At 32.7% G+C, this 20,053-nt stretch overlaps 3 protein-coding genes and 1 long non-coding RNA gene across 6 annotated transcripts; 1 reads left to right on the forward strand and 3 right to left on the reverse strand.

Moving 5' to 3' along the window:
* Positions 1–220: 220 nt before the first annotated feature.
* LOC107941518 (mitogen-activated protein kinase kinase kinase YODA) lies at positions 221–7,288 on the reverse strand. 3 transcript variants are annotated; one of them, XM_016875066.2, is made up of 12 exons: positions 7,082–7,288; positions 5,307–6,086; positions 4,470–5,195; positions 4,045–4,132; positions 3,815–3,877; positions 3,492–3,652; positions 3,309–3,384; positions 2,961–3,020; positions 2,766–2,873; positions 2,303–2,542; positions 2,099–2,190; positions 221–1,427 (listed from the first exon to the last, which is right to left on the reverse strand). In XM_016875066.2, the coding sequence occupies exons 2-12, from the start codon at positions 5,852–5,854 to the stop codon at positions 896–898; spliced, it is 2,694 nt and encodes an 897-aa protein (XP_016730555.1). In that variant the 5' UTR covers positions 5,855–6,086; positions 7,082–7,288; the 3' UTR covers positions 221–895. The 3 variants fall into 3 exon arrangements, with proteins under 3 accessions (XP_016730555.1, XP_016730557.1, XP_040954593.1); XM_016875068.2 differs by lacking the exon at positions 7,082–7,288 and adding an exon at positions 6,715–6,800; XM_041098659.1 differs by lacking the exon at positions 7,082–7,288 and adding an exon at positions 6,756–6,772.
* Positions 7,289–10,642: 3,354 nt separating this feature from the next.
* On the forward strand, positions 10,643–13,938 carry LOC107941511 (cleavage stimulating factor 64). Its single transcript, XM_016875062.2, has 6 exons — positions 10,643–10,802; positions 10,895–10,990; positions 12,222–12,404; positions 12,497–12,942; positions 13,037–13,158; positions 13,706–13,938. The coding sequence occupies exons 1-4, from the start codon at positions 10,740–10,742 to the stop codon at positions 12,620–12,622; spliced, it is 468 nt and encodes a 155-aa protein (XP_016730551.1). The 5' UTR covers positions 10,643–10,739; the 3' UTR covers positions 12,623–12,942; positions 13,037–13,158; positions 13,706–13,938.
* A 2,315-nt stretch (positions 13,939–16,253) lies between these two features.
* Positions 16,254–17,003, reverse strand: LOC107941515 (DNA-directed RNA polymerases II, IV and V subunit 3-like). The gene is made up of 3 exons (XM_016875064.2): positions 16,943–17,003; positions 16,647–16,684; positions 16,254–16,526 (listed from the first exon to the last, which is right to left on the reverse strand). Exons 1-3 carry the CDS (start codon positions 17,001–17,003, stop codon positions 16,254–16,256), a joined length of 372 nt encoding a protein of 123 aa, XP_016730553.2.
* A 786-nt stretch (positions 17,004–17,789) lies between these two features.
* On the reverse strand, positions 17,790–18,498 carry LOC107941517 (uncharacterized). The gene is made up of 3 exons (XR_001695642.2): positions 18,395–18,498; positions 18,213–18,279; positions 17,790–17,943 (listed from the first exon to the last, which is right to left on the reverse strand). It is a non-coding gene; the product is annotated as an uncharacterized lncRNA (long non-coding RNA).
* Between the last annotated feature and the right edge of the window lie 1,555 nt (positions 18,499–20,053).

The following is a 20,053-nucleotide window of genomic DNA, read 5'->3' on the forward strand; positions in this document are numbered from 1 at the left end:
TTTATGTAGAAAATTTTGCATGAGACAAATACCAAAGCAGCAGTGGTAACCTGCCAATCTTTTCCTCTTAGATCATTAATTTGCTACTCACGCAAAGGATCAATTACTAAAATTATAATAATCTGTCTGAAATTTGGACAATTTGGAGCTAAAACCAAATCCATACAAAGACTAGCAAAAAATTTTCAACATAAATCATTTTCCAACATTGGAAAGTGAATACAGGTCAAATTTGAGTTTTATCAATATGCTGCCAGTGTGTGATATATATAGGTACATCAATATCAACAGCCACAATTAAGTTTTCGGCTAAGCTCTACAGTTGATATATTAAAAAGAAAAAGAAAATTACCAGAACCAGTCTCAGCTAATTTCCACAAGTCAATCTTTGACAAAAGCCTAGATTTGGTTTTGGTTCCCCACCTTCTGTACAGAACTTTTAATCCCCAACCTGTAAAAATGTAAGAGGGAGGGGAAAATGGCAAAAGAATAGCTCTTCTTCTAACTATGTGTTTCTTGGGTGTAATAAAATGTACAGTTCTGTTTACACTAGCAAATGTTCATTGTCCGGAACTGCTTAAGTGGACTCCAGAGATTAGTTTGGTTTTCAACTTACTTTGCCTCCATTTTTGCGCAATCTACTCACAAAAACACAGATTGTCTGCTGCTATTATGATGGTGAAATATGTGCCGAGTCTTAGACACCAGCAACAATTTAGAGTGCGGTTAATATCCAGCCTCAAAAGCCTCTTGCATGTTGCTTACTGTAAGAACTGAAGCAAGCAAAGTGCCACTTCAATAACATTATCTCCCTTCTGCCATTCAAATTTCCAGAAACAACTGCTGCACCTAAAATGCCTGGAGGCCCTTCCCTGACAGAGATTTCGGGAGCAAACTAGATTCCACCATTACGACCAAGCATCGATGAACCAGGATTAAGGTCCAGTGATGGTTTCAATTTCACATGGTCCCTTAAGAGTTGCTGAGACACATGATCAGCCAGGGCTGGCTGTCCATTGTAGAAATCCCTATGATCCCCATGCCCTGGCCATCCATACTGTTTTCCAAAAGCACCAGTATCTGATGAAATCATTTCTTGAGAAACATTAGAAGCTTGTGAAATCCCTCGAAACATGTCAGGCTTGGGTTCTTGATAAGGGTTGTTGGCATTTCCATAAAAATTAGTTTGAGACCTTGGTATTATTCCAAGACCTTCATGCAAATAGGCCATTGGCTGTTTTTGGTGATGAAATGGAATGGCGCCACTGCCACCAGTAAGAGGAGTGGATGAACCAGAGAGAGCATGAGGGCTAGATATAGGAGACGGGGACATCCTTCCACTAAAATTTTGCGGTGACCTTGGATGTGGTAGAGGACTGCCAATGGGCGAAACTGGGCATGACATGTTCCTAGGTGTATGAATGTCACTGCAATAGATGATTAAAAATTATATATGATAAAACCAAGAGATAATGATCATATATAGATAGGAGCAGATATAGTTGACATGTCAAAATATTGGTTGCAGACACATTTTCTCTAAATGCAATCATAAAAGTAGATAAAAATCAATACACCGGACCAAGGTATTAGGACCAAAAGGATTTGGCAGAAAAAATACCTTAGCTACACGTGAACAATCTATTACCATACATGAAATCATAGCACAACATATGATGACACATATTATAATGATACAAAATGTCATTAGGAGTCAGTTTAAGAAGAAAGTGTTCTAAGCATTGACCAGAAGCTGACATAGCTATGGCTGCTATTACTTCACTGTGAAGGAAATGATAGCTCGAAAAGCAGTTACCAATGTTAACTTCCCCTCAAAGGCCAACAACATCAGTGCCCTCATTGTTCAAGCAGAATGAGAAAATTTATAGCATATGCCAGATATTTTGCTAGTTCTTTTAAAAATTATGCTATTTTAAGCTGCAAAGCAACCGAAGGCCTTCTGTCCGCCCAAAGTTTGTATAGAGCATAACCACTCATATGCACATTTACGGCACATTTAAGCATGCATGATAGGCTACACATACAAGTATCATTGGCTATTTACATGTGTGCATCCATGTTAGAGAGAAAAACAGACCTGGATCCTGATACCGTTTTTAAAGCTCTACATGGAAGGCTAGCTGTCCCTTCTGAATCTATGCATGGAAAATTTCTAGCATTTCCAATTCCCTAATGAGAAATTAAAAAGCAGAATGCAGTCAGAAATGTCGGTAAAAAAACTAATGATCAAATCAAATCATTAGACAGATCAATGATACAAAATTAGTAATTATCTCTATACCAGTGTTCTCATTGCATTTGCAACTGCAGGTGATGGGTCTGATGCATCAGCACTAAAAATGGGTCTTTCTAGCGGTGCTGCATTTTTTATGAAAGGATGCTCTAAAAGCCAAGCTGCTGTGGGGCGGTGTAATGGGTTTCTTTGTAAACACTGCCTCACAAAGTCCTTTCCCTCCTCTGAAAGAGTATCAGGAATTGCTGGAAGTTCTTTACTATTGCCAATTTTGAACATAGCAGCAACCTTTGAAATAGTACATAAAAGAATAAAAACGAAATTAAGTGGTTAAGATATTTTCACATGGAGACACAGCATACTCCAATAGAAAGGAATGTGAAGCATTAGGATGCCCATGCAGGAGGGGAAAAAAATTTAAAAAATAAAATTTTGTTGAATTAGTGATGAACATCTATTTTTTACAATAGGCAAAAGCAAAATTCATGCCTCTGTATAGATATTCACTAACCCCTTCATACTGGCTCCAAGGAGGCTTTGTGGTAGCCATCTCCAATACAGTGCACCCAAGGCTCCATATGTCAACAGCTAGGTTACATCCATTTGAGTTTTTAATAACCTGTAACAGGAAATGGAATAAACAATATTAACAGAAATCATCATAGAAATGATGACCTTGGAATAGAAATTACAAAACCATGCAGACCTCAGGTGCCATCCAATAGGGGCTTCCTTTGAACGATAGCGGACAAGATGACCCTGTAATCTGCAAATTATTTCAGACAACCTATATTAGCATCTAGAGATGTGCAAAATCAGCAATTATGCATAAAGTATTCTAACTCATGGAGCGGTAAATTACAGGTAATACTTTTTCTTACTAGGATTAGGATTGTAGGATTTATGTAAGAAGATGACTAAGGAATTTAAATTACTTACGATAATATCATATGCCAAGGTCTGATTTGGTTAAGCAAAGCAACATATGCATGACTTATTTTAGGTTTTCTAGGTAAAACCATTAATTACGAAATTATAGATAAAGTGCTCTTACATGCTTTGCCATCCCAAAATCAGCCAATTTCACACGTCCATTGGGATCAACCAGTATGTTTGCGCCTTTTATGTCTCTGAAAATATTGCACAATGTAGCAAATGATACTCCAGCATGATTGACACACAGGAGTTATGATGTTCCCAATGTGAAAACCCAAGTATAACTGGAAAAGAAACTCACCTATGAACGGTATTTTTAGCATGCAAGTAAGCCAACCCAGACAAAATTTGTTGAGTATAATTCCGAATGGCACTTTCACCAAACGGACCATACTCCTGAAGAAGTTTATAAATGGAGCCACCAGAAACGTACTCCAAGTATATATAAAGTTTATCATCTACCTGTTCATGAATGAAAAGGTATACAACGTAATTAGAATAAATCATCAACTGCTCCTGTTGATCTATTTATATTTGAAGTCAAGGGAACTTCTGATGATGACAAAATCATTACAGGAATGACGCCTTTACAAGATCTTAAAATCAAAAGATCAGAAAACTCACAGTTTCATATCCATAATATTGCACTATATTTGGATGTCGTAACTGACTAAGCAGCATAATTTCCTGCCAAAACACTACCCATGAGTATAAAGATCACTAAAATTATTAACACCAAAACAAGAAATCAAGTCCTCAATGAACACCAGGGAAAAATATTTCAGTTCTTATAGCCACAATTGCCAGCAACTTTCTTTCTAATAAAAAAATAAAACTAAAAAAACAGGACATACTTGTCCCAACTGCTGTGCACTTTCCTTTGATTTGGCATCATCAGAAAACAAGGTTACTTCCTTCATTGCACACATCTCCCCACTTTCACTGATCCAAGAGAAAGAAAAGACAAAAAGGAGATAGAAAACAGTTCAAGCATCAAAATAGCGAGGAAAATTGCAAAAATAAAAAAGGACCACTGGGGAAAACACGAAAATCAACAACCTTGAACAAGGAGTGCCCACATTCAAATTTGATGATAATCCAAACTCAAGACACATTATAATTAGAAAAATAGCTGGGGCCAATCTAACATATAGCTTTATGAAGATAAAGTGGTGACTATGGAAACAAATAATGTCACAAATGCAGTACTCAAAAGTGAACATATAAAAGAAATAAAAGAACAAAAGATAGATACTGGAGCATAATCCTTCTAACATACCTGTTAAAACCAAGATAGACATGTCCAAATGTACCCCTCCCCAACAATCGTCCTTTCTTCCAGCGGGAGCAAGGGCTTGTTGGGTTTTCTGCCCTACCAGGACTTCGGGGTAATGATGGAGATGTTGCTGCAGAATACCCAGGAGAAAAAGGGCAAGTATTAGATATTGTTATTGGGGGAAGAGGCAACCTGTGGCTTTGCTGTTTCCCATCATCAGGTCGACTTGTAGGTGACTCAGCAGCAGCCCCTGCTGCTCGCGGATGCAAAGGGGTGACAGCACCACTGTGTATCCTAGAGCTGGGACCAGGGCTCGTCATTCTGGGACTAGGTAAAGGAGAACACTCAGGGCTACACCTGCTTTGTGGCCAAAGCAACTGCCCTGACATATCTCCACCAACAGAATTATGGCCTGAACCAGGACTAGAGCATTGTCCAGATCCCAGGAAAACTATGTCAGAGAAAGGCTTTCCGGTACCAGGACCAGAGTTCCAAACTTGCTCAAGACCAAATGCTCTCAATGGACTTCTAGAAGGACTTGACATTGAACTGTCCGGGGCACTAGACAAAGCACCACGCTGAGGTATCTGTAAATTCTGCACATGATTGTTCATTGATCCTCGCTTAGGTGACGTGGATGGGTACTGATTATTAAAAGATATATTAGATGGCTTCAGTATCTCTTTTGACTCCTGACTGACGTCAGACAACTGATCCATGTGCTTTGTGCTACATTAAAAATTAAAATGACAATTGATCAGGGATAACATACAATAACTGAAAGAGGGGCAGTTCAGAAATACTATAAGTTAAAATGATAACAAATTAGTTAAAACTCACCCAGATGGACTGTTTGCTGCAGTTCTCTGGCCATTCTCATAATCAGAAGTCAATGGGCTAAGTAGACGGGAATCAGATGGATCATCACTATCAATAGAGCTATCACTAGAAATAGAAGCAGTAGCAAAATCTCCCTCACCATCTACACGATCCAGTTTCTTAGAGAATTGTCCAGGTTTTGGCAAGGGTGATGGCTTTGACCCTCTGTCAAATCCTGGTCTTATAGATGCATTAATTCCAGAATTAGAGCGTAAAACATTAGCATGATTCCCCCCAGGAAGAGGAAGTGGTTGAGCATGAGGCCTTTCCACAAAACTTTGACAGCGTGATACTTGCGTGGAGGGCGATGGTGATCGCGATGGGACTCGAGACAGAGATCCCCTTTGCGAGACAGCACCACTACGGCTTCTTCGAGAACCCCCAGATCTGCTAGTGGATTTTTCATCAGATGTGATCTTAAGCTTACGATTTATAGCATCAATGAAACTCTCTTTGCTTGCTTTCTTTTTGTCTTCTTTGGATGAAGACTTTCCCCACCATGGAGGCATATTTACGTAATACAGGGTAAATTCAGAGTACAAGATCCCCTTCTTAATTACAGTTGGTGCCGACCTCGACACCAGTTATCATACTTGCTGCTAACACACTGATTAAAATTGAACCAAGTCCAACAAGTTTTTCCGTAACATAATTACAGTACAAGCACAAAGAATGGACATGAATTGGGTTTGCCAATTAAAGCATGTTGCAGTCTCTAAAAATACATCATCCTGTAAGAACCTGTATAAAAGCATTATAAACCTCAAGCAAATGATGTAACAGAAAAAAAAAAAAAGAATAAAAACACAAACAAGAATTAAACTAAAAGTGCAGGAAGGAAGACAATGATAACATACAAGCAGAAAGGACCCTCAATAAGCACACAGAAAGAGTAAGTTAAGAATCGAGTTAGACGGCAAAAATCTTAGTATGTCAAAAAATATTTGGCATTAACTTCCTCCTTAAAAAACAGCCATATAAGATGCATTAATTTCAAATTTCACATCTAAAAGTCATAACTTTGAATTTATTGCTTAACTAATCATTGGTCCACAACCAGAAGACGCATTCTAGCTTAGACTATTTAGTCCAAAACTACTTTTAAAGTTCTAATCAATAAACATAGCAATCCAGCTCAAATTTACAGCTAAAAATAGAGCAGATATTGAACAATTTGCACAAACAAAAAAGGGGGACCTTGCCACTCAATTTATTATTACCAAAACAGATCCAAGATTCGGGTACCCATCTTTTACACAAAGTGAGATGTAAACTCAATCTCAAAAATCCAAAACACAGTTTTTAAACGCTGGATCTACAAATTAAACCAATTCATATATCCAAATAAAGAAAAATGAAACGAACTTACTACAATTAACAAAAGCTAAGAACTCAAATCTGACAATTTACACAACAAAGCAACTCCAAAATCAGAATCCCTTCTCTAAATTCATCACAACCTAAAAAAAGAAGAAGAAAACCCATAGCCCCATAAGTTAAAACAATAAAACAAAGTGATTCAAAATGAAGAAAGAAACGCTCAAATTTCACTCTAGAAAACAGAGTAACCCCTCAGTTCACTAGCTCCAAACTTGAACACAATACACAAATCAAATGCTGATAACCTTCAGAAATCATCAAAGTAAATCCAAAATTTCAGCTCAAAATACCCCCCAAAAAAACTTAAAAAACGAAAAACAAAATAAAGAAGAAAAAAGAAAAGAACCATTACTTACAAGTGAAGTGTAAGTATAGCCCGTCTAAAAGAAGTGTCAGTTTTCAGAGAGACGGCAAAGAGAAAGCTCAAAAGGCTCTAAAATGAATGAATGAAAGAGAAAAGGAAAAAAAAAAAAAAGGAAAGCAAATCAGAGAGAGAAAAGAGAGATTTTTTTTAATTTTATTTTTTAATAATTATATATATATTTTTTTTGAGTGAGTGAAATAATAGAGTGCTGTCTTTGTGCGTTTAAATAAGAACCAGAAAAATTAATTATTAAAAAATAGAAAAATGATCTACTAAGAACTACATTAGATTTTATTATTTTTATCTATAAATCATATCCGTTAGATTAAATTTTGTTGACTCTAACTCTTGATTGCAAAATGGGTGTGCTATGATTACCGTGCTAACTGATGCATTGGATTGATCACTCCCCCCTTTTCCTCATTTATTTAAACGGCAACTTACTTAAAAAAATATTCCCATTATCATTTATCCCATATGCTTTACGCAATTGCGTGTCTTTTATTTATTTTATTTTTTAGTTCTATTTAAGATATTTATTTAATTAATTATTTTAAATGTTTTCTGTTTAAAAATATAATTAAAATAAATTATCTAAAAAAACAAAATAAAATTCAATTTATTTTCAATCAATTTATATTTGCTCCTATCATTCAGAATTTGGTACCTTAATCTTTTGTCATTTTATCTTTCTTCTATCCCATCTAAACCTATGTTATGTAAAGTTTTTATTTTATTTTATTTTGTTTAAATAAAATCTTTAGTTTTTAGTCAATTTTTTTTAAAATATATATCATAAAATCGAATTATTAAGGTTGAAATTGTAATGATAAAATCTAAAAATATTGGTGTAGTGATAAGATACATTCCACTCTCAATAGGAGAATACAAGTTCAAACCTTAAAAATGACATTGTTAGGAGGAACAATTATAAAATTCGAACATAAATCGTAAAACAGATTAAAAAATAGGCATGATGATAAATTTAGTCTTTAACGTTCACATTTTTTTATCAATTTGGTCTCTCTCTCTTTTAATTGCATTTGGCCATTAACTTTTTAAAAATAGTCAAATTGTTTTTTAATAAAAATACTGACTAAAACATTACTCTCTTTTTTTATTAAAGTTGGTGTGGTAAACTGCGTGACAGTCTACATGCACTTTATGTTGATATAACATTATTTGCCTTATATGTCACATTAACAAATAATGTAAAAACTATAAAACTAAAAAATAAATCAAAATTATAAAAACTTCATAAAAATTCAAAATATATATTAACATGAAGTATACATAGATTATCATGTCGACTGTTATGTTTAAAAGTTAACATTTTAATCTGTATTTCCATTAAAAAATCAATTCAATTCTTTTTCAAAATTTAATAGTTAAATTTAACTCTTTTAAAAAAATTAAAGATTAAATAACTAAAAAGAAAAAGAAAATAATCCAAATTGACAAAACGTACATATAAAATCTCTAGTCTTAAAATTTTATTCTAATTATAAACTAACAAACATTGTTTTTGTCTCACTGACACATGAAAATGACATTCTGACAAACTGGATTAATTTGGTTTTATTTGTAAACTCTGCTGACATTTTAAAATTAAACTTATCATAAGAAAGAAAACACAATAATGAGATTAAGGGCAAGTGTATAAACAATCTAACAATAGTTAGTTTGATTAGTATGAGTATTGTTCTCAACATATGAGAGCGTGGATTAGAATGCGCTAAAACACGTTATCCTCATATTTATGAATAATTTTAGGTATTATGTAAAAGAACGAATATAATTTTCGAATATAGATGGTGAAATAAATATGAATAAAAATATAAGATGGAATTGTAGAATCATGTGCTTAATTGGCAATAGAAATAAATAACAACAAATAAAATCATTTCATCTTTAGAAAAAAGAATGCACCTACCTAGCTGGATAGGTTGCCAACTAATAGTTACTGCTGGAGATTAGATTTATATATTGCATTTTCCAGGTTTTTTACACTATTATTAAATAAACCAAATAAAAAACTAGTATTGTGGGGCCACAAGTGAAGTATACTTTATGAATGCGACCCCCAAAACTGCTGTAATTTTTTTGGTAAAAATATGTTGCTAGTCCCTATAGTTGTATAGAATTTGAGATTTGGTATTTGTACTTTAAAAGTTAAAAATTCAATCCTCTTTCTTTTTTCAATTTAAAATTTCTAATTCAAAATTTATCAATTTAACATGTTTATTTTCTTTGTTATTTATACACCACGTCATGCGAGAACAACTTAATTAAAATTTCAAGTTGACAAATTCTGACAGAAAATATTTACGATTTTAAAACTAAATTGTGGTTTTTAAATAAAAAAAAAGGAGTTAATTTTAATTTTTTAAATCTCAATTGTTGTTAAAGTGTAAGATTGAGATTGAGTCAAGCGGAAAGAATTTGAATGCTCCGTAGAAAATAACTAAAAAGAAATTGTCTTCGTAATCCAAATTGACTCTGACACTATGTTTGGTTGGGTGTATTGGCTATGCCAATACACCCCTAATCGGTGGGGCCCACTTAAGACGCCTCTATGCCGTTGTTTGGTTCATGGTTTTTCTATTACGCCTGTAATACAATACTAACCTAATCGGTGAAATCCACCGATTTCTAATACACCCCATTTGCTCAGATTAGGCGCCGCATAGGTTTACCATCCCTGTTATACCCTCCCATCTGCTTCCCCGTTTCTCTTCTGTTCCTTCTAGCCTCTGCCGATTTCCTTGTTGGTAAGTTAATACCTCCAGATTTGTTTCACTCTGCTGATTCTGCATGTAATCGGTTTCCCCTTTTCTGATTACAGCTTCTTCTTCATCGCACTGTGCCCGAATTTGGTCATTTATTACAGGTTAGTGTTTTGGGTTTTTAAGCTTTCCATTCCTCCTAATTTATTCCTCTTCTTGGTTGCCTTGCCTGCGCCTAGTTATCGCCATTTCTGCTTCTTTCCAGGCTCCACTCAAGGCTTCAATTTATTTCAAAGGAAATCCATATTCATTACAGGTCAACTAAACCTTCAATTTACAAGCCATATGTAATCATGTTTCCTTTTTTTTTTAATTTTGGGTCTCTGCAAGATTTGTTCTTTTTGGGGTTTTGAATTCTTTTTATTGTTATGTTTAGTTAATCCTTGAATTTATGTTGTTTAGAGATGGTGAATTTAACAGAAGTAATATAGTTGATGTCAGTATTCATGTCTGTGGAAGAAATGATTAGAAGAGTTAATTATAACAAGAGAAATGGAAATAAGGTACAATTCACTGCGTTAAAAACAGTACCTTTTCGTTGAACAAAACTCCACCAGTAGGGTTATCTTTGTCTTCAAGTCTGGACTGTTTTCTATCTCAATAATCTTTAAGGCTGGGAAGTCAATAGTATAATCTTCATGGAAAAATCCAATGAGTTTCTGAAGATCTTTCAATTTGAGGGAGTTCAATCGAGGGAAGCAAATTAATCCTCTGTTTTAGAATGCTTCTTCGATCTGCTCCTCCAGCCCGTTGCAAAAGTCATTTCAAACAACTGGAATTCCTCATATGCATCAGCAGCCACCAATGCAACCACAGGCATGACTTTCATCAGCACCGAATTTCCATCATCAGCATGCCCCACAAATGGGTCCTAGTGTTGGTTTCCAACACCCTGGTGCTCAGCATCTTTCACAGCCGATGTTCCATGTAAGTAAAAAGTTACAATTTGGAAGTCAGTCTTGGGTGTCTCCTTCATAACATATTCTGCAATAATTTCTCTTATTTTTTGAATTACTCAGTCAGGTAATAGACCTCCTAGCCTTGGACCTTCGTTTCCACAAGGGCAGCCACCGCATGCAAATCAGCTGCCAGCTCAATTAACGTATCAAAATCAGGTATGTGCAAATTTTAGTTGTTTGATGTGTATTGGTTTTATCACTTAGTGGACCATTCTAATTGGGTTGATTATTAAAAAAAATGAGCTCATGTTTTTTATCACGCTACTGGTCTAAGTGGCAGGCTGTAAACATTCCATAGTTTACCTTGTGTGTGTACTAGATTATTTTTTGTCTCTCTGAAAAAGTCTGACAAATGTCTGCCTTGTTATTCACACCACTGCTAACAGATTGTTGAACTGATTGGCTTCGGGCTTCATTAAAATTGTGAAAATCTGTTTTTGAGTCCCTTTTCCTTGATAATTCTTGTACATGTAGATGAAAACACAATTGCAAGTTAGAAGTGCACACAATTGTGATTGCAATAGCAGTTAGGTGGAATTTATGTACTTCAAGGTGGAGAAATGTCTGATTACATGTGGTATCTCTTCCACTGCACGCATGTCAATAAGGGGAAATATATTTGTAGCTACCATTGAGCAGTGTTTGCTGTCTTTGAATAATTAAATTCGTTCAGCTAGCTATGTAAGTTAGAGTTCTGGCTCAGGCTAGAGTAATTATAATCCATTGAATGAGGTGAAGAAAGGTTATGAGTTTGTAACTGGTCTTGATTTAATAAAAGGTAAAGCTTTAATAACTGAATTAAATTATCCTTAACATGCAAGATGGGATCATTGTTTTCAAGTTTGCTCTTTAGTTGCTTTTACATTTGTGTGCAAGTAGTTAAATTATTTTCTTTTTTTTTTTAGTTATTGTTTTTGTTACATTATCCCACCAAATGCAAAAAGAAATAAGAAAAGTGTTTTGGATACCAATTAAAAAAGGTACTTCTGAAAGAATAAAGGTTTATAATAACATTATAAGGAAGCATGATTTTAGTTTTGCATGGGGCTAAAAGATATGGATTAATGTTAAATTTAAAGTTACTTATATTTAATCAAATATGGTTTGTTTTTTACTATAAGTCATTTTTAATCAAATATGGTTTATTTTTTACTATTCAACTTTATTTATGTAGTAGTTTTTGAGTAATCAAAGAGCAAATAATGAGATCTTAATGAGGAAAGTTACATATTAACTGGAGTTTTAATCTCCTGCACTTGATTTTCAATTTTTAGTTGAAACTAAAGTTCCATCTCTAATGTAATAGTATCCTGTGGGAAATGTCTATGGCTTAATAGACTCTGCCAATTGACAACATCTTTTGTATGTGTTATGGTTATTCTTTCAGGCAGGAGCCTTGCATTTAGGATCCGAGTTTGGCAACCAAGTAGGGGGTTCGATGCAGGCAGATAGAGGATCTTCGTGGACACATAGTCAACCAGATAATTCAGCACTAACTCAGTTGCAAGGATCCTCACCATTGGTTTCCAGTCAGATGGTTCCAGGAAATCAGCCCCCTCGTCCAGCATCGGTGATTATCCAAACTTTGAGTTTCATACAAGCAAATAGAATTAGTCAGTAGTTTGAGTGGTTCCATTAACAGTTTCCATTGGCTCTTTATAGTTGACTCCTGAGATGGAGAAGGCGTTACTTCAGCAGGTGATGAGCCTCACTCCGGAACAGATTAATCTCTTGCCTACAGAGCAAAGGAATCAAGTGCTTCAGCTCCAGCAAATTCTGCGCCAATGACAAGACTCTACTTCAGCTATGTTTGCATGCCATATACTGATAAAAAAGGACAAATCTCAGCTGACTAAAATTGATTGATTTGCTGCTTTAATACAGCTGCCAATTCAGCATTCATCTCCTTTGAGCCTGCCTTATTTATATATTTGTAGGTTGATAGCTTCTGAAAGTTGAATTCTAGGGGCAGATTTGTAGGTTTATGTACTAACAACGAAAGGAGCTTGAGTGCATTGTGGGGGAAGCTTGCTGCCGAGATACTGATGCAAAACTGGGATATTGCTCTTGAAGAACTTAATCGTTTGAAAGAAATAATCGATTCCAAGGTTTTGGTTATATCCCCATTGATTATTCGGTTTTTATTTTGACAATTTGCTTTCCGATTATTCGTTGACTCATTTATTGGTCTTTTTGCTGCAGAGCTTCTCATCACCTTTGAACCAAGTTCAGAGTAGAATATGGCTTATGCATTGGAGCCTCTTCATCTTTTTCAACCATGACAATGGAAGAACACAGATCATTGACCTATTTAATCAAGACAAGTATGTCACTTTAACAACTAAACTTAAGGTTTCCATGTTTTGTTACTGATGTTGTTAGTTGCATCATTTGTGTGGTAGTCACATCTGTGCTTATTTGTTCTTTGTGCATTTTCCTGTCTTTTTATGCCATGACTTACTTCTGTTTCAAGATCCTGCTATGTTCACATGCTTCGGTTTTGATTGTGTTGGAATGGAACATGTTTAGAAACTTTGTGGATTTCTTTTATCATTTGCATGGTTTTTTTAATATGAAAAGTTAATGCACTGCCTGCCATGTAATTTGCAAAATGTTTGTTCAAAGATTTGAGGCTAAAGTAGGTGATATCTTCGCATTGACAAAGAAAGTATGTGTCCCATAAAGAACTGCAATCAAACCAAAAACAAAGAAAGTAGTGTTAAACCTCTAATGAACATGTCTAGAAGTGTGTATATGGTATATGCCCCATGTTTTGAAGTCTTTACTCTTTAGCATGTCTAAGAGAATGTGTATAGTATTTGCATGTTGAATTTTATATAAGCAAATTAAGTGATCAGTTTACTAATGCAGGGAAGAAGTAGATGAGTTGTGCCGAACATTGGAAGAGAAAGAGGACAGTTCATGTACTGCCTCAGATCAGTTTTCTTGTATCACAATATAATGAACTTTGCTAAACAAGTTATGCGTGCAATTTAGTTGGAGAGGTTTTTTGTTAGGTCATGTAAGACTTTTGTTGGTTAAACTATTAGAAATTCAAGAGCAAATTGGGTCCTCTAATATAAAAATGAGCAATTTAGTCCTTATATAATTCGTTTTGAAGCAAACAAGTAACTTTTGAATAGTTTTAATATTTTTCTTATCTAAATGCTCGTGGAAAAAATTGAAAATAAACATGTCTAAAAGTTTAATCATAAAAAATCCATCTTTCTACAGAAAATATAACAAAAAAAAAGTTAAAATAAACGAAGAAAACAACATTGAAGACCAAAATTGCTGCAAGTCAAATCTAGAAACAAAAATGAAATTGAATACATAATTCATTACTGGGAAACAAAATACATAATTGGGAATATGAAGAAAAACCCTAATTCATTATATTGTTAAGTAAATTTAACTTGGGTTGCTGATGGTAAAGTAACAATCATAAAATCATTATTCAAAGTCAAGTTCAAATATTTTAATATTTGATAGAAGAAATTGATGAAGTTTGTTGATACAATCATAAGAATATTTAATTTTATTAAATTATATATTTTTGTTAAATTATATTTAATAATAATAATTTTATAGTATTATATATTATGATTTTAGTAAATTCATATAAGAATATTTAATACTAAGAATTTTATTAAATTATATATTTTTGTTAAATTATATTTAATAATAATTATTTTAAATTATATTTTATAATATTATATATTATAATTTTAATAAATTCATATATTTTATCAAATTATATATTATAAAAAAATATATTTAATAATAATTATGTTAAAATATGATTAAATTATTTATTATTTATATTAATAATCTTATTAAAATTTAATAACAATAACAATAATCAGTTACTTAAACAAATTTATGCTAAGGGTATTCTAGTCATTTTAGTTTTTTCCATTATGCTATTACACCTCTATTCCATTCAACCAAACACAAGATTACTATTACGCCTCTATTCCATTACATTCAACCAAACAGTTGATTTGCTATTACACCTCTAATCCAATACACCTCTATTCCATTACACCTCTAATCCAATACACCTCTAATCCAATACAGCGAACCAAACGTGCCCTGAGTGTGATATTGAAAGGTGTTAAAATGATAGGAGTTAATGAGAGTGGATATTGAAAGCAGGGCAGTACATTGGGAATAATCGGAGCCTATGTTAAGAAATAATGAAATTTAGGGTGCGTTTGGTTCGCTGTATTGGATTAGAGGTGTATTGGATTAGAGGTGTATTGGGATTAGAGGTGTAATAACTAATCCACTGTTTGGTTGAATGTAATGGAATAGAGGCGTAATAGTAATCTTGTGTTTGGTTGAATGGAATAGAGGTGTAATAGCATAATGGAAAAAACTAAAATGACTAGAATACCCTTAGCATAAATTTGTTTTGGTAAATGATTATTGTTATTGTTATTTAAATTTTAATAATATTATTATCAATAATAAATAATTTAATCATATTTAAACATAATTATTATTAAATATATTTTAATTAAAATATATAATTTAATAAAATTCTTAATAATCAATATTCTTATATGAATTTACTCAAATCATAATATATGATACTATAAAATATAAATTAACATAATTATTATTAAATATATTATAATTAAAATATATAATTTAATAAAATTCTTAATAATTAATATTCTTATATGAATTTACTCAAATCATAATATATGATACTATAAAAGATAATTTGAAATAATTAATATTAAATATATTTTAATTAAAATATATGATTTAATAAAATTTAAAATAATTATAACTAATAAATTATCTTATATGAATTTGTATAATTTAAAATAATTATTATTACATATAATTTAATAATAATATATAATTTCATAAAATTCTTGATAATAAATTTTCTTATATGAATTTATACAATTTAAAATAATTAATATTAAATATAATTTAATAATGATATATAATTTCATAAAATTCTTAATAATAAAATGTTCTTATATGAATTTACTAAAATCAAAATATAACTTGAGAATTATAATCTGCATAAACACTCAATCCGAGTTCCAAACATACGTGCCAAAGAAGACGATTATTAAACGTGTCATTGTATTATTTTGGCTTGTTTCATGTTTAAGTTGATAAGAGAATTCTTGGACCGCCAAGATTTACATAAATTAAGTAAAATTTAGTTTCAACTGTATCGGTTCAAAACAAGTAAGATTTGCCAGTCCATGCTTTGCTGGCTTTTAAGTTTAAAACAGATGGCATATAGCTGACAATTTTCATCGAGGAAAACAAGTAGTCTGTTCTACCCAAAATATCTCAAGAGTTTTAAACAAAAGGTAGTTAGTTAGATGTAAACACGCCTTTTCTGAAACCTACAAATGTCAATGGCTAGTTCTTAATTACAAGCAGATCATCCTCCTTGCATATGGGCACCTAGTTCACCAAACTGATCATCAGCTTCCACAGTATCCTCAGACAGGCGAACTGCATCCAGCTTCTGTTTCAAGATTTCTATAGCATTAAGAACCAACTGAGAAGCTTTGATCGCACCAGTGGATTCAACTGTAAAGATGAAACTGTCTTCTTTGGCATATATCTCCACAAGACCTGGCTTGCCCATAGCTTCAGCTTTCTTTAGCACCTCATCGTCATAGGTATACGCCTCTGGATCAACCACCACAACCTGTTTTCAAGATAAAAATAGAATTCATAGTTAGCAGCGCCAACAGCAGCAGCAGTGAAATAGCATAACCTCCAATTTTTGGCTCACAATATAGGGACTGAACGAATGCACTCAACATACATGAAACATATGATGCTCAAGCAAGTCAGAACAGTTATCTACACAAAATATGAGGCAAAAAAAAAAGCACTAATCAAACGAACTAATTCCGAAATGCTCCAACACTCACTGCAATAATAGTCAGTAACAACATTACGGTATCATTGGAGACTTCCTATAGAAACAAGGTTTTCAATACAGTAATGGCAGCAGTAGCAAGCAGGCCCCATTTAAATGAAAGCAGAAAGAAATGTAGTTTGACACCTCGTTTCTTTAGCTTTGAGATAAACACAAGGTGGTATTAACAGCCCTAATACAAGGAGAAACACTCCAATCCAGAAACCTAAACTGAAGCTCAAGTTCCATCAATATCCTCATGATTCACAAAAGTAAAAGGCACATAAGAGGAACTTTTGTAAGAAACATATAAAGACAAAATGCTATTAAAACACATCCACATTTTAAGCTCAAGCAAACTAGAAACTCTAAAAGAAAAGACCTTGATGACGTGCAAAGCAATTCAATCCTCCTATTGGACAGACCATAGATGTAATTAATCAAAACCAGCAATTGCTTTAACAATCCAGAAGCTCTAGTGATAGCCAACACAACCCAAAGCATAACTGTTTGACTTCATTCATTCAAACAACTAGCATTGGTTTTCAACATATTTTCACAAAATTTCCTTCTTACCACATTATCATATAATTTCATGGCAAACATTAACAAATCTCCCTCTAGATATACATATAATAAACATAATTATCACTTATCACATTAATCAAAAACATAGGATTCGGATGCTAGCCGCAGTATAGAAGCAATATTTGAAAACGAAATTTCATTATTTTTCCTACTGAAAACATGAAACACCATCAAGATACATCTAAAAACACAAATTACAATTGCAGGTTCATATTGCTTACAAGCTTCTGATTTGATGTTTTCAGGAAAAAGCAAAGTAGCAATGACAGCTTTATGATGTTGGAAATCTATGAGAACTTGAAAAAAGATAATGAAACTTACTATTTCTCCTCTTGTCCATTATCTTATTTGACTAAAGAGATCAAGTAAAACCCCAAACTTCTACAATTACTGCAAAGTAAATGTTAACTACTGCATAAACTCTAAACTTTTAATTATGCACTTCTGGAGAAGTTCAAGTTCTGAAGCCAATGGTTCGAAAATACTCAGCTAACATACTTTCATCAGTTCCCTCAGGTAAATTACAAACATAGATGGAACCATTTGTAGGGTATCCTCTTCCTGAATTGCTTGCCATAGTTTCTTCACCTCATCAAAATCCTTCTCGAAAGTTCTAAACAAAATTAAATGCTTCGCTAAATTTATAATTAGAAATAAATGTAAAAAAATGCTTAATTGATACTGCATAGTGGCATTAACAGAAAATATTATAAAATTTATTAATATTACAACGAAATAAACACAGATAGAAAAAGAAAAGATTGGAGCTAAATCAAAATTTTAAACTAAATAAATTAAAAACACTAAAATTTAGGATAATCGGAAACATAGATAAAGATCTGAAGCCTAGAAATTAAAGGAAAGGAGACAAGCTATTCTCACTGGTAGTAGAGGCGCAGGCGGCGGTGCTGGAAGTTCAAATATGTGAAAGTGATGACATTTTTCGTTCCTGATAAAATGAAGAGCAAAAACGTAGGAGAAGATGGAGCTGAGGGCAGAAATCGGTTTTAAGTTTTCAAACGTAAGAAGGAAAAATCAATGAAGAAAAGAAGTAAACAGATTACCTCTGCAATCAATGGAAGGGAAAAGTCGGAGAGGATGAAGCTTGATGAGGGCAGAAAAAGATTACCTCCCTTCCCGCTACTGTTTCCCAGTCGCTGCAAGAAGCGGAAGAATGGTGAAGCCCTTTGGCTGCCAGCATACCTTTGGCTGGAAGAAGATGAAGGCGAATCGATTTGGCTGGAAGAATATGTGAAAACGTGAAGGCGAATCGATTTGGCTTGATTTGAGGATATGAAATCGATGGGAAATTTTTGGGGAGAAGAAGGCAGGCTATTTTGGTCTCAAAATTAAAAAAGAAAACGGTGAATAGCTATTACAAACTAAAAGCCCGGAATACCTATTACAACTGTTGAGAGAATAGGCAAGGAATAGCAAAACCTCCGAATCAGTAAACGGTGAACCAAACGGTGTATTGGGTGGGGCCACCGAATCGGGGTGTAATGGCTAATCCATTACACCCAACCAAACATGGTGGCTTTGGATCAAAATGGTTGTCCTTTTGTTTATGCCTCCTTTTATTTATTTTTATAATGTATAGTAGACGCGTTTATTAGCCTTTATATTATAAGCGTTTCCTAAGGGAATAATGTAATGTGTCCACATTATTTATTTCGTTCTGTCTACTTTATTACTTTACTATTACTTACATAAATTTCAAAATTATATATGTGCAATTGGTTCAATTTGATTTAATCATTACACATTTAAAGAAATAAAATACATAAATTTATTTTTATATTGGATAAATTTAATTATGTATGCAATATATAAACATAAAATGATGTTATATCAATATTTGTGTTAATAATTTACAAGAATTGGATCAAATTAAAATTTAATGTATAGAATTACACAAAATCAAATTTCATGTATACAATTACACATTAAAACATACTTCATGTATAGTTTTGATATTTATCCCTCGTAATAATAATTAAGTTTATTATTACTTAATTTTTACTATTTTTGGTGTATCTATAGTAGATATATATATTTTTATAATTTGGTATAAAACTGCATCAAAGTTTATTAAATTTAATGTTATATATATATAAAAGTAAAGTTTAACAAATGTATTACGAAATTATAGTAAATACTATCAATATTATTTCAAAAAATAAGAAAATTTATATTAAAAGGTTTTAAAAAGTTGCCAAAATTATATAAAGAAGTTACCAAAATAATATCGCAAAATAAAAAGTATCACAAAATTTCTGTACTATATTTAAGATTGCATTTTAGTTTTTTTTTATTGAAAAATAGACAAATTAGCCTTGTACGTCAAATGAGTGAGCAAAATAGTCCTTTTGTTAAAATTTGGTGTTTATATGTAAGATATAATAACAAATTTAGTCCCCAATCTTTACACATGTATTCAATTTGACTCTTACTCTTTAATTGGAAGCAACTTAGAAAATTTTTTTTTAACTAATAAGGCTAAAAGGTCAAAAAATCCTTAGTAATAAATTAAAAAAATGATTAAGCCCTTTTAAATTTAATAATTATAATTTTTTAGTAGAGAGGCTAAAATGCAATCTAAGATATAGTACAAGATTTTTTGTAGTACTTTTACCAATATCACACTAATTTTAAACCCAAGCGATGTATGAATTTCTCATTGTTATAATACTATTTAATTAATCTTTTTAGGGTAGGGATCA

This window comes from Gossypium hirsutum, chromosome D08 (genome assembly GCF_007990345.1).
Source record: "Gossypium hirsutum isolate 1008001.06 chromosome D08, Gossypium_hirsutum_v2.1, whole genome shotgun sequence".
NCBI classification, from domain to species: Eukaryota; Viridiplantae; Streptophyta; class Magnoliopsida; order Malvales; family Malvaceae; genus Gossypium; species Gossypium hirsutum.

Coding starts and splice junctions, on each gene's coding strand:
- LOC107941511 (XM_016875062.2), top strand. CDS start 10,740: ATGGGTCCTAGTGTTGGTTTCCAACACCCTGGTGCTCAGCATCTTTCA. Junction 10,991..12,221: donor AATTAACGTATCAAAATCAG/GTATGTGCAAAT, acceptor TTATTCTTTCAG/GCAGGAGCCTTGCATTTAGG. Junction 12,405..12,496: donor AGCCCCCTCGTCCAGCATCG/GTGATTATCCAA, acceptor GGCTCTTTATAG/TTGACTCCTGAGATGGAGAA.
- LOC107941515 (XM_016875064.2), bottom strand. CDS start 17,003: ATGAGGATATTGATGGAACTTGAGCTTCAGTTTAGGTTTCTGGATTGG. Junction 16,685..16,942: donor GGATTGGAGTGTTTCTCCTT/GTATTAGGGCTG, acceptor TATTTTGTGTAG/ATAACTGTTCTGACTTGCTT. Junction 16,527..16,646: donor TTGAGCATCATATGTTTCAT/GTATGTTGAGTG, acceptor TCTTGAAAACAG/GTTGTGGTGGTTGATCCAGA.
- LOC107941518 (XM_016875066.2), bottom strand. CDS start 5,854: ATGCCTCCATGGTGGGGAAAGTCTTCATCCAAAGAAGACAAAAAGAAA. Junction 4,133..4,469: donor GTCTATCTTGGTTTTAACAG/GTATGTTAGAAG, acceptor CTCTTGGATCAG/TGAAAGTGGGGAGATGTGTG. Junction 3,021..3,308: donor ATTTTGGGATGGCAAAGCAT/GTAAGAGCACTT, acceptor AATAATTTGCAG/ATTACAGGGTCATCTTGTCC.